Genomic DNA, 13,834 nt, shown 5'->3' with positions numbered 1-13,834 from the left:
TCATGAAAAATGACCAGTCAACATTTAACGGCTCAGTCACAGGAGACGCTCATAGTCAGGACTCAGTGTTAAAGTAAAGATATGGATTCATGATCCGACACCGTCGATTATTAACTAAATACATGATCGTAAGTTTGTAATCTACATCATAACCATCCCAAAAAAACATAAACTGTGAACGTGAACCAGTTCATTTTTATGTGTATGAACTGGACTAGTTGTTTTCAAGAGTGAACTGGTTCAACACGGAGGAGGAGCATGAGAACAGGGAAGTGTCAGACTCCATTTTCACTTGGATGAGCAGAAGGAAGAAAAGTGAGCAGGTGAGTGTGAACACAACTTTCTGAAGGTTTTACTGTCACACTCTCACACCTGCTGTTAACATCCGTCTGCTGAACACACGACTCTAAGTTTGTCAGTTTACACCTGGTGACAGACGTAGTTTCCATGTGATCGGATCCCCAGAGGCAGATGTGAACAGCAGGTCTGGAACAAAGTGCCTTCAAAGGACTAATTAACAGAGTTAACTCACAGTTTCACGTTTTATCTTCATCACATCTGTTCATCAAGTGTTTAATAACAGAACGTGTTTTCAGAATCAAACGTTACAGTAGTGGTCACCAACCTGTCGAGAGTCTTCACTGTCGATCCCCGTAAAGCTCTGGACTCAATGGCTGAGGAGTGAGAAACATCGACCTGCAGAGCCAGGTACACACACACACACACACACACACACACATATATATATATAGCTTCAGCTACAGCTTCATCTCTACATGATATGAACATTATATATACAGTTTTCTTTTTCACTATATACTGATTTTGTGTGAGTTTTAAAGGAAATATAAATTTGAAGAGCTTGTGTTTGACCTTCATTTGGGCACAAAGCCATAGAACTGAGTGGAGATACAGAGTGCTGCTTAAAGCTGCTGACTGATATGCTATCAGTGTGTTTGTCTATAAAGTTTACTTTACTTACTTTATGACGTTAACACGAATGCCATATGTTGAGTTTCCTTCTCTTTGTGGCAGGGTGTTGAAGGACACATGAACTTCATGAGCTTGTTTTGATTCAGTTTAATGTAGTTTATTGGTTTGAGTGTAGGTTCGGAAATGCTTGAGTTGCAAAAGTATTTTATGGCTATGCAGGTATATTGGTGGATTTACAAATGACATAAACCAGTATTATGAAAGGGCACTTTATTATTGTACTTGTTACAATTTAATTTCTACGTACTTAATTAAAATGGCTGCAACTGGCTGAACAAATCGAGGGGTTGACTGAAATTTGCATCCAAAAATAATTGAGGCCTCCTGAGGTCACCTGTCTCACTCCTACAAACAAATAGTTCAGTCCTTGCCACACACAATGGAAGTGAGTGACTGACAGCTGGAGAACTAATGTTCAATATGTACTTATGTTGTGCAATTGATACATTAAATCTGGCACCATTAAATGGTGTGCCTTTCGGCATTCAATAAATTTGGTTATCAGAACAAATATTTAATATTAATATAAAAAATATTAATATTAAATAATAACTTCAATTGATTAAAGTTACCTCGGGGCACCACCCTTCAAAGGAAGGGAAAAGATAGTCAATTTATTGATTAAGTCTCATGAAAGTACTAACTACAAATTTGGACCTCTGATTAACAATTAAATTAATAACTATAACCAAAATTACCATATAGATAGTTAGCTAAGTTGAAGGATATAGAATTCTTGACAGTGTAGAGGTTGGCAAAATTCACACTTATGCAACATTCATTAAAAAAACATTTGTGAAATAAAAACATTTATTATGAAGATAATAAAGTATAAAAACACAAATTACTAAAGGTGTACTAACTATATAAATATGTGTGTGTGTGTGTGTGTGTGTGTGTGTGTGTGTGTGTGTGTGTGTGTGTGTGCTTTCAAAATGGCAGCTGGCCACTACAAATAATTTTTTTTTAGCTCATTTTTTTGGGGATATTTTATCATTTGTTTATACTATCTATTTTGGCTAAGCAAGATTCAAATTAGACAAATAATTCAGATTACAATGACAGTACAATATGAATAACCTGTGCTCTTTACTAGGTAAGTGAGAAAAAAGGAAAAATTAGACATTGTAAATTGTTAGGTTAGATGCAGAGAGAGTGGCACATATAAGGATAAGGTCATTTTTGGAATGTCCAAGAGTTTTGTGTTCACTCATTGGATCCTACTCAATGTAGTAACAATTTTAACCTTCAGGCAGGTGTCATAATTTAAGTCTCAAATCCAAATGACTGTATCATTGTTTCTGTAATAATATGCTAATGTCCTAACATGTGTTGTATGGACTACTACAGTGTTATGGAATGAAAAGTAGTTGGTCCAAACATATTTACAAAGTTACGGTGGTATCTAAGTTAAACCAGAATTTAGGTTTTGGAGTTTGCTGCTGTTGCTAACAAAACAGTTTGCCTATTAACTGCAAGAAACTTAATACCTACTGTCAGTACAGGAGTTAACTGTGTTGGTTATGGCCGTGAGGAGCGAGCTCTGGATCGCCTGTGTCGTGGCTCAGGGCCGTAACGCTCTGGGGAGCCAGAGTCCAGGAGGACTTCAGAGGCGCTGTCACTGTGTGCTCGGTTATAACCAGGTTTTGAACTGTACTCAGAGACGCTGTCGTCATCTTCTGAGTAGTGGTAATTTGTCTGGGCCAGAATGTCAGAGTATGGCTTCCTACAGCTTCTACTGTGGGAATGCCTATCTCTGGGAAGTGGGTGGACCTGGCGGGTACGCTCTGTGTCCCTACGCTGCCTTTTGTCAACCCCCTTTGTTTTATTGTGAGGGTGAAGTTTTGAGATCTAGTTCCCTAAAGTAATTATCAATATTGTTATCACAGTTGTCTGGATCAAATTGTTCAATATCTTTAGCTAGAAACTCAAGCAAATCAAAGCGAGGACACGGTTAAGTCCGGGCACGTGCATCACCTGCTCCAGGTCTCTCTGGTTGAGGGGGAGCTGCTAAACCATCCTGGAATGTGTTAGTCCCCCTTTGGAGAGTTGTGCACTGAAAAATGTGTCATGCATCAGTGGATGTGAAGTATATGAGGCACAATGTGTTCTTGAGGATAAACTACATACATGTATGTCATCAATGTCAGTGTCAGAGAGGTGGGAAGTTAGGAAGCTGTTACCTCTTCCTGTCAGTGGAGGCTCAGGAGGTGACTTAATTCCCAAAGACTTCGGGTCAGATGGGATTCTGTCCCATCTTGGGAGTGAAGGGGGAGTTAACCATACACTATTGGAGGAGTGTGAATCTGAATAACCAGAATCACATTGGCTGAAAAACTGATGTGAGGCAGGGCCTTCTAATCTAAGTTTTAACAATTCCTCCTTCTGTGAAATGAGATCTGAGATTCTAAATAGTGCAGGGCTTTCTTATTAGCCGTTTGAACCCCCTGGAGGAGAAGAGCATTTTGTGCTCTTAGGGCTTTTAACCTCCTGTTCCACGGCTGCTTTGCTCTGTGGACAGAGCAAAGCAGCCGTCCCCGGTCAGTTTTCACACCTCTGTGTGACGTTGAAGCACCCTGGGAGACTGAGTTCTGGAGGCTCTGGTTTGTCTCCAGAACAAAGAACATGTGGTCAGAACTATAGTGAACTGTAGTTCACAAATACCCGGTCCCAACACTTAAATACAAGGTAATATTCATATTTATTACCATATTCAGGTCAAAACCTTTGTAAAAAACATTGTGCTGCAGTAGCAGAACTCTGCAGAACGTTGTTGAACTGAGAAGATAAATATTGAACAGATACTGTAAATATGAATTAATATTAATGTGAATATTGTGCATTGAACAGGTAAAGTTGCATAACTGCATTTCTTTATGAATATTTATGCTCGTGCATTCAGCCTTTACAAAATAAATAAATATGACCCTCCTAAGTGGGTTTTTGGAAGATATCAGGGTGGTAGATCTCTGCTTATGTTTGGATTTAAAAAGTGACCTTAGCTGCCGTGTGTGTGTGTGTGTGTGTGTGTGTGTGTGTGTGTGTGTGTGTGTGTGTGTGTGTGTGTTTCTTGAACATACTTGTTAGTCCTGTTTTTTTTCCTCTCAGACTGAAGATGAGTGGTTATGAGGAGGAAGAGGAGGGCAGAGCAGAGTCTCCAGTGTTAAGCTGTGTGTCTCTGAAGAGTGACTGGTCCAAAGATGAGCCTCCACTCTTCAGTAATGAACCTGGACCCTCACACACAAAGTAAGAGACCTGCTACAAACATGTGAAGCTCCAAACTGAATCCTCAGAGAATGAACCAGTGACTGATGTGTTCAGAATAAAAACATGTTTGTGTTTTCAGAGGTCAGGACCACAGACTGAGAGCAGAGTCTCCAGGGTCCAGCTGTGTGTCTCTGAAGAGTGACCAGTCCATGGAACCTCCTATATGCTTCAGTAATGAACCTGGACCATCACACACAGAGTAAGAGACTGTTTCTACTGGGAACTGATCTGAAGAGGATTTAGTTTCCTCTAGTGTGGCCCCTGTCATTTTTTATAATCCCACCAACGAACCAACCAACACACAAACATACAGGGTGAAAACAAAACCTCCTTGAGAGAAGTAATGACAACCTGTGACATTTGAGTTATCAGGAAATGTCTTCACAGAGAGAGGAAGAGGAGTCATGTTTCTGAGGAGGAGCAGTCGTCCTTCTGTGCTTCGTGTCAGGAGGTCCTGAATGATCCAGTCTCCACCAGCTGTGGACACTGGTTCTGCAGACAGTGCATCACCTCATACTGGGACCAATCTGATTCTTCAGGAGACTCCTCCTGTCCCCAGTGTGGAAAAAGATCCAGAACAGGAGATGGAGCTCAGACAGCCGGTCAGAGCAGCACTGTACATGTGTCTGCAGATGTCTTCACTTCTAACAACAGCACATGTTGTTTTATTTTGTTCCTTTATACAGCATCAACATTTAACATCATTATAAAAGCACAAAGCTTTTATTTTCTGTATCTGATGAAAACGATTAGCAGATTCTCAGATTCTCTGTCTCTGACATTGTTTCTTGTCTTTCAGCAGATCGTGGTCTGCAGGAGGTTTTAGGTGAACATAAGCTCAGTCTGAGGAGGAGATGTGAACATGTGACTGAAGGAACTGATGAAACAAGAAGTAGAACCCTCCTCAACAGGATCTACACTGAGCTCTACATCACAGAGGGTCAGAGTGAAGAGGTTAATACTCAACATGAGGTGAGGCAGCTTGAGACGGCTTCCAAGATGAAGAGCCTCCACGACACTCCCATCAAGTGCCACGACATCTTTAAAGCCTTAACTGACCAGCAGAGCAGCATCAGAGTCGTCCTGACCAACGGCGTCGCTGGCGTTGGAAAAACCTTCTCGGTGCAGAAGTTCACTCTGGACTGGGCAGAGGGTTTAGAAAACCAAGATGTGGGTCTGCTGACTGTGCTTTCGTTCAGGGAGCTGAACCTGGTGAAAGACGAGCAGCACAGTCTCCTCACGCTGCTCCGTGTTTTCCATCCAATGTTACTGAAGCTCACGGCAGAGACGCTCGCTGTCTGTAAACCTTTGTTCATCTTCGACGGCCTGGATGAAAGCAGACTTTCTCTGGACTTCAACCACAGGAAGGTTGTGTCTGATGTCACACAGAGGTCATCAGTCAACGTGCTGCTGACAAACCTCATCGAGGGGAATCTGCTTCCCTCGGCTCTCGTCTGGATAACCTCCAGACCTGCGGCGGCCAATCAGATCCCTCCTACATTTGTTGACAGGGTCACAGAAGTACGAGGCTTCACTGACGCCCAGAAGGAGGAGTACTTCAGGAAGAGATTCAGTGATGAAGAGCTGTGCAGCAACATCATCTCACACATCAAGACGTCCAGGAGCCTCCACATCATGTGTCAAATCCCAGTCTTCTGCTGGATCAGTGCTACAGTTCTGGAGCACATGTTGACCACAGACCAGAGAGGAGAGCTGCCCAAGACCCTGACTGATCTGTACTCACACTTCCTGCTGGTTCAGACAAAGAGGAAGAACAACAAATACGGTGAGGGACATCAGGCGACTCCACAGCAAGTGAAGGAGGCTTACAGGGACGTTCTACTGAAGCTGGGGAGGCTGGCGTTTAAACATCTGAGGGAAGGAAACATCATGTTCTACCAAGAAGACCTAGAGCGGTGTGGTCTTAATGTCACAGAGGCCTCGTTGTACTCAGGAGTTTGTACTGAGATCTTCAGAAGAGAGTGTGTGATCTTCCAGAAATCAGTCTACTGCTTTGTTCATCTGAGCGTTCAGGAGTTTCTGGCTGCAGTCTACATGTTCCACTGTTACACCAAGAGGAACACAGAAGAACTCAACAACTTCTTGGGAACATATGGGGACACACACAGTACCTTCTCCCTGGATGACCTCCTGAAGAGAACCATGGAGAAATCCCTCACCAGTACAAATGGTCATCTGGACCTGTTTGTTCGCTTCCTTCACGGCCTCAATCTGGAGTCCAACCAGAGAGTCTTAGGAGGCTTGCTGGGTCAGACAGGGAACAATCCAAAGATCATGCAGAGAGTCATCAACAACCTGAAGAAGATGGAGAGTGATGACATTTCTCCTGACAGAAGCATCAACATCTTCCACTGTCTGACTGAGATGAATGACCACTCAGTTCATCAGCAGATGCAACAGTTCCTGACGTCAGAGAACAAATCAAAGGAGAAACTCTCTGAGATCCACTGCTCAGCTCTGGCCTACATGCTGCAGATGTCAGAGGAGGTTCTGGATGAGTTAGACCTGAAGAAGTTCAACACATCAGACCAGGGTCGACGGAGACTGATCCCAGCTGTGAGGAACTGCAGGAAGGCTCTGTGAGTCCAGACATGATCAATAACATGTTCAATCAGTGTAGATGAGTCGTTCTTCAAATACACTCAGTGTTAAATGATTCTCATTGTTTTGGGCAGCATGGCGTTGCAGTGGTCAACACTGTTAGTGCAGCCTTTCTGTGAGGAGGATGTTCTCCTTGTGTCTGCAGGGTTTTCTCTGGGTTCTCCAGCTTCTTCCCCAAACCCAAAGACATGCAGATCGGAGTTAGGTTGATTGGAGACTGAAATTCAGTGTCAGCTGAGATTGGCTCCAGGTTAAGTGGCTACTGGCTAGAGTGTGTGTGTGTGTGTGTGTGTGTATGAATGTGTGTGTGTGTGAGTGTGAGTGTGAGTGTGTGTGTGTGTGTGTGTGTGTGTGTGTGTGTGTGTGTGTGTGTGTGTGTGAGTACGTCACTGAATAAGTGTTTAGGGTGAGAATCACTGACTGTTCCTTTAAACTGAAGAAGCAGGAAGTATAGTTTATTCTTCTTTCTTGTCAAACTAGAATTACCACCCTGTGTTTGTACGCCACCACCAACCAGTGCAGTGTCACTCCCTCCAGGTTCCTGACATGTTGCATTGACAATAATATGAGGTCACTGTAACCTTTGACCTTTGACCACTGAAATCTAATCAGTTTATCTTTGAGTCCAACTGGTCAAAATGTGACGAAATCCCCTAGAGACAGACTTGAGACTTCAAGAGGCCATGAACATGTTACCTTAACCTTTGACCTTTGACCACCTGAATCTAATGAGTTCCTCTGTTAGTCTGAATGACCCCTTGTACCAAATTTGAAAGGATTCTCTTGAGGCGTTTTTAACATGTTCATGAGGCAAAAAGGGGATTTACCAGGGTGAGGGTCAAATGATCACGTTTTGTATAAATGTTGTGTTTTCAGATTTTATTCTAACATATATTTTCTTTAATTACAGACTCGGTGGTTGTGTACTTTCAGAGACTCACTGTGAAGTCGTGGCCTCAGCTCTGAAATCAGACCCCTCACATCTGAAAGAACTGGATCTGAGCTTCAACTCGCTGCAGGAATCAGGAGTGAAGCTGCTGTGTTCTGGACTGGAGAGTCCAAACTGTCGACTGGAGTCTCTGAGGTCCTTAAATCCTTGTTCACTTTTCCAACTTTCTTTCCTATTCGGTCATTATTTATTTAAATTGTCACAGTTCTGCTCTGCTCACTGTCCCTCAGTCATCTGTCACTCACCCAGCCTGTCAGTCACGTCCACCTCATCAGGCCAACTCCATTCACCTGCACTCACCTGCTCCTGATCACTAAGAAAGTGTCAGTAAATAACATGTGGACTGAGGCCGAGCACTCGTCCTCCTCAGGTTTTCACTATAAGACACATTGGGCCTCATTTACTAACATGTGCGCAGAAAGGTTCTTACTCTCCGCAGAAAATAAGTGCGTGCGCAACATCCCCGCCGGATTCAAGACACGTGCGCACCATGTTGGACAGTTGATAAGTATAGAAACAAACTGTCAACAAACACTGAAGTGACTGTCAGGAGCCATCCCTACTGTGGTGGAAATTTATCTTGAGATGTGAAATAAAGAGTTTCTCAGACCGGAGTTGCCTTTGAGTTTTTAATAGTAAGCTCTGCAGAGGGTTACACATTCAGCACGGGTGCTCAAAGTGGAACTCCCCAAAGTCAAAACAGCAGGTTCTTATACATAGTGGTATTTCAAGAAACATAGCATGAAAAACAGACAGGAAATCGTCTGCTGTGTCTATCTGCCGTGGCTGCTGGAGGGAACGTGACCGAATAAGCGCATACACATTGTTTGTGGTCACATGTAATCTGGTAGAAAGACAAACATCTGCTGTTGCTTCTGAGAATAGAGGAATTGATTTCAGAAGTCAGGGTCAACTCGAGGAGCATTGCCAAATAAGGGCATGAACTTTGAGGTTACATCCTGTCAGGCAGACAGCATCAAAGTAGTAAGACACTGATCAGTGGAACTTTCCATTACACTTTAAACAGTGTTTAATCACACAAACCTGCTCAGAGACCAAACACACAGAGAAGAAGCTGATAAATTAAACAATGGTCCAACATGTCTGATCTGATATTTATCTTCAGGTCACAGACTGGACTGAGGTCAGCAGCATGTTGAGAGTCTGTTGACATGATGACGATCCACAACAACAGGAGGACACATTCTAATAATCATATTTCTTTATCCAGGTTGATGGACTGCAGTCTGTCAGAGATCAGCTGTTCTTCCCTGGCTTCAGCTCTGAGGTTAAACCCCTCTCATCTGAGAGAACTGGATCTGAGAGGTGACGACCTGCAGGACTCAGGAGTGAAGGAGCTGTGTGGTTTTCTACAGAGTCCAACCTGTCGACTGGAGACTCTGTGGTCAGTTCACTGACTGACCTTTGTAGACCTCATATCTATAATACAGCATTTATACACAATTTATCTCATTTAATTCTAATTTAACATAATTCCTCTTCATACATAACATGAATTCATTCATTAATTAATCTGTGGCATTTTAAATATTCAGCTACTTGTTAAAACACTGAGTTTAGTTCTGGATTTCCTAAACTGATCTGCAGGACAGAGACCGGGTCCAAATAATCTATTTTTTCTGAGTCAGGACTCGTTTTTAGTCCAACATGTCTGATTTCATATTTATCTTCCATGTTATGAGTCTGTGATGACATAAATATGTGTATGTTATTTTCACACATGGACTCAATTTAATTTACAGTTAAGTTTCATTCTTTATTCAGGTTGTGGGGCTGCAGTCTGTCAGAGATCAGCTGTTCTTCTCTGGCTTCAGCTCTGAAGTCAAACCCCTCTCATCTGAGAGAACTGTATCTGTGTGACAACGACCTGCAGGACTCAGGAGTGAAGGAGCTGTGTGGTTTTCTACAGAGTCCAACTTGTCGACTGGAGAATCTGTGGTCAGTTCACTGACTGACTTTTGTAGACCTCGTATCTATAATACAGCATTTATACATAATTTATCATTTAATTCTAAATTATCATAATTGCTCTTCACACATAACATGAATTCAATCATGAATTAATCTGTGACATTTTAAATATTCAGCTACTTGTTAAAACACTGAGATTAGTTCTGGATTTCCTAAACTGATCTGCAGGACAGAGACCGGGTCCAAATAATCTATTTTTTCTGAGTCAGGACTCGTTTTTAGTCCAACATGTCTGATTTTCATATTTATCTTCCATGTTATGAGTCTGTGCTGACATGAATATGTGTATGTTATTTTCACACATGAACTCAGTTTAATTAACAGTTAAGTTTCCTCCTTTATTCAGGTTGAAGAGCTGCAGTCTGTCAGAGATCAGTTGTTCTTCTCTGGCTTCAGCTCTGAGGTCAAACCCCACTAATCTGAGAGAACTGAATCTGAGTAACAACGACCTGCAGGACTCAGGAGTGAAGAAGCTGTGTGGTTTTCTACAGATTCCAACTTGTCGACTGGAGACTCTGTGGTCAGACATCATGTTTTAATGTTTAAGGTTCAGTGTGTAGAATGTAGTGACATCTAGTGGTGAAGTGTCATGTTGCAGCTAAACACATGTGTTCCTAACAGTGAACACTGATACTGAGCTGAGAGATGTTTGTAGAATGAGCGCTGAGGACCGAGTCAGGCTCAATGTGACTGAAGTTTTACTGACAGATAAACAATCCAATGCTGGACAATGTGTACATGTAATGTTTCTGTGGAAGCTAACCAGGATTTGTCCCGGTGGTCCTGTGGACTGACCACATGAAAGTGTGCTGCGTTGGTGTTCTGGGACTGGGCTCAGGGTCCAGAGTCCAAGTCCATTATATTTGATTCCTTTTATTTTTAGGCCCAAGTTCTTCAGCCCTGTTTCTTCCACTTTGGCTTAATTTCAAACATGAAACCCTTCCTATGGTTTCAGGACTTACATGGGGGCGTCCATGCCTTTATCTTTTCACCACTAGATCTCTGTACCGCCCTGTACACATGTGTTACTCAGGCTCCCTGCACCACTTTCAACTGGTCAAACTGCTGCTCAGATCATCACCACTTCAAGAAAACATGATCATAGACCTGCTCGCCCTTTGCACACATCAACTGTGGAACATGTTCTGACAATTGGGTTGGACATTTTCTGGAGCTGAAGCAGCAGCAGGAGATTGTCCGGGTCCAACTCGTTCACAGCAACAGGAACATGTGGGAACATTCAGATGAGGGGTGGAGCCAAAAGACATATCTCCATGATAACCATGGTCGTGTTAAGTTATGTTAAGTTACAGGTTCGCTGTGAAGGATTTAGTGACGTCTCCAGGTGTCGTACATGTGAACGTAGTCCACTTGTTCATGTGTACGACTCCTGAACATGTCCAGCAAGATATTTAGAGACATCTAGTGGTGAAGTTACATATTACAAACAACTGAACCCCGAGGACACAAGGACTTTCAAGCTGTTTTCAGTCATGAACTCTGTACAATAGTGTCTGGACATTTTCTGGACTTTCACATATGAAGAACGGGTGGAGCAGCAGGAGGCCGGACATGACGTATAAATTCTGCTGTGGAAAGATCAGTGTTGTTGTTTACAGCTCATCCACACCGGCGTCGGCCCTCATCACAGAAAGCTCTGGAATCTCCTTGTGTTTCCAAGTTGACGTCTTCGTCTTCTACGTGTACGGCTCATCTTCTTCATCCTGAGATATTTGTGTTCTTCCAGTTTCACGTCCGTCATGTATTAGAAACCTCATCAACACATCCACTCGCTCACTGTGAATCCTCTGGACATTCACCTGCTCTATTCTCACATGGACTCACTCAGAAACTTTATTAGGAGGCTGCAGGAAAAGTTCCAGAAAATGTCCAGAACAACTTGACTCAGACTTCAGGTCTGAAAACAGCGACAGTGGTGTTTAGTCAAAGTCCTTTATTTTCACACATGAACTCAGTTTAATTTACAGTTACGTTTTATTCTTTATTCAGGTTTTGGGGCTGCAGTCTGTCAGAGATCAGCTGTTCTTCTCTGGCTTCAGCTCTGAGGTCAAACCCCTCTCATCTGAGAAAACTGTTTCTGAGTAGCAACAACCTGCAGGACTCAGGAGTGAAGGAGCTGTGTGGTTTTCTACAGAGTCCAACCTGTCGACTGAAGACTCTGTGGTCAGTTCACTGACTGACCTTTGTAGACCTCATATCTATAATACAGCATTTATACACAATTTATCTCATTTAATTCTAATTTAACATAATTCCTCTTCATACATAACATGAATTCATTCATTAATTAATCTGTGGTATTTTAAATATTCAGCTACTTGTTAAAACACTGAGTTTAGTTCTGGATTTCCTAAACTGATCTGCAGGACAGAGACCGGGTCCAAATAATCTATTTTTACTGAATCAGGACTCGTTTTTTGTCCAACATGTCTGATTTCATATTTATCTTCCATGTTATGAGTCTGTGATGACATAAATATGTGTATGTTATTTTCACACATGAACTCAGTTTAATTTACAGTTAAGTTTTATTCTTTATTCAGGTTGGATCACTGCAGACTGTCAGAGATCAGCTGTTCTTCTCTGGTCTCAGCTCTGAGGTCAAACCCCTCTCATCTGAGAGAACTGTATCTGAGTGACAATGACCTGCAGGACTCAGGAGTGAAGGAGCTGTGTGGTTTTCTACAGAGTCCAACTTGTCGACTGGAGAATCTACGGTCAGTTCACTGACTGACCTTTGTAGATCTCATATCTATAATACAGCATTTATACACAATTTATCTCATTTAATTCTAATTTAACATAATTCCTCTTCATACATAACATGAATTCATTCATTTATTAATCTGTTACATTTTAAATATTCAGTTACTTGTTAAAACACATCTGAGTTTAGTTCTGGATTTTCTAAACTGATCTGCAGGACAGAGACCGGGTCCAAATCTATTTTTACTGAATATATGTATGTTATTTTCACACATGAACTCAGTTTAATTTACAGTTAAGTTTTATTCTTTATCCAGGTTGAAGAGCTGCAGTCTGTCAGAGATCAGCTGTTCTTCTCTGGCTTCAGCTCTCAGGTCAAACCCCTCTCATCTGAGAGAACTGGATCTGAGTAACAACGACCTGCAGGACTCAGGAGTGAAGGAGCTGCTTGATCTAAAGCAGAGTTCGGGCTGTCGACTGGAGACTGTGAGGTCAGTACATGGTTGGAGTCAGTCCACGCTGCTTTCTTCAGTATTTTACTAAACACAGTCAGTATCACAGTAAAGATCCAGGGTCTGTGCTACCAAGCAGGATTTGTGGTTATCAGGTTAACTTCAGGTTTAGTTTTTTCAGTCCCATGAAGCTCGTTCACTTCTTAATGAGATAAATCACCACGGTAACTTATGATGAACGGCTAACCTACTCCAGGTTAAGTTGGAGATCAACCCGTATAAAAGCCCACTCATCAAAGTGACTCTACACTGTTGTGTGGTGCACACTCTCCTTAAAGGGAAGGATAAGGGAAGTTTAAATCAACGTCTGGTTGGTTAAGTTGATCTCAGCCACTAACTCACCCAGTACATCTCAATCTCTTCAGACTCATCCTGTCACCAAAACACCAAATGCACTCAGTCAGATTCCTGAAAATAGGTCCATGTGTTTTTATTGAGTCGTGATGTCAGAGGTTTCCACCACATTGTGTGTCCTCAGTGAGACAGTGTGTGTCAAACTAAAGCTCATTATCGAGGCCACATCCTGGGATTCAAACGTTTCTCATCAAGAATCTTCTTCTCTTCCACTCGTCTTGTTAGTAAACAACAGATTCAGATCTCGTGGCCCCGAGTTATTTATCTCGTTCACACACCTTATTACGTCGTGGTCACATAATATATTTTTACAAAATGCCACCAGGGGGCGCTGTAACTTACACATTGACACAATCACAGATGTTTTACCAGCTGTTCTTCCTGCATTTAGCAGCTGTAACTGAGTTTCTTTTATTCT

The 13,834-nt window shown here is 42.3% G+C and overlaps 1 protein-coding gene across 1 annotated transcript in view; it reads left to right on the top strand.

Annotated features, from left to right (window-relative positions):
* Window positions 1–203: 203 nt before the first annotated feature.
* LOC117753426 (NACHT, LRR and PYD domains-containing protein 3-like) overlaps window positions 204–13,834 on the top strand; it is a 52,646-nt gene continuing 39,015 nt past the window's right edge. The window contains exons 1-12 of the mRNA XM_034571503.1: window positions 204–323; window positions 4,102–4,239; window positions 4,340–4,459; window positions 4,648–4,881; window positions 5,058–6,860; window positions 7,793–7,966; window positions 9,063–9,236; window positions 9,617–9,790; window positions 10,170–10,343; window positions 11,834–12,007; window positions 12,388–12,561; window positions 12,868–13,000. Of these exons, the coding sequence (XP_034427394.1) occupies window positions 4,109–4,239; window positions 4,340–4,459; window positions 4,648–4,881; window positions 5,058–6,860; window positions 7,793–7,966; window positions 9,063–9,236; window positions 9,617–9,790; window positions 10,170–10,343; window positions 11,834–12,007; window positions 12,388–12,561; window positions 12,868–13,000 (3,465 nt within the window). The 5' untranslated portion in view covers window positions 204–323; window positions 4,102–4,108. The remainder of the gene's footprint in view (window positions 324–4,101; window positions 4,240–4,339; window positions 4,460–4,647; window positions 4,882–5,057; window positions 6,861–7,792; window positions 7,967–9,062; window positions 9,237–9,616; window positions 9,791–10,169; window positions 10,344–11,833; window positions 12,008–12,387; window positions 12,562–12,867; window positions 13,001–13,834) is intronic.

This window comes from Hippoglossus hippoglossus, chromosome 19 (assembly GCF_009819705.1).
Source record: "Hippoglossus hippoglossus isolate fHipHip1 chromosome 19, fHipHip1.pri, whole genome shotgun sequence".
In the NCBI taxonomy this organism is placed as follows: Eukaryota; Metazoa; Chordata; class Actinopteri; order Pleuronectiformes; family Pleuronectidae; genus Hippoglossus; species Hippoglossus hippoglossus.
This window is presented reverse-complemented; position numbering and strand designations above follow the sequence as displayed.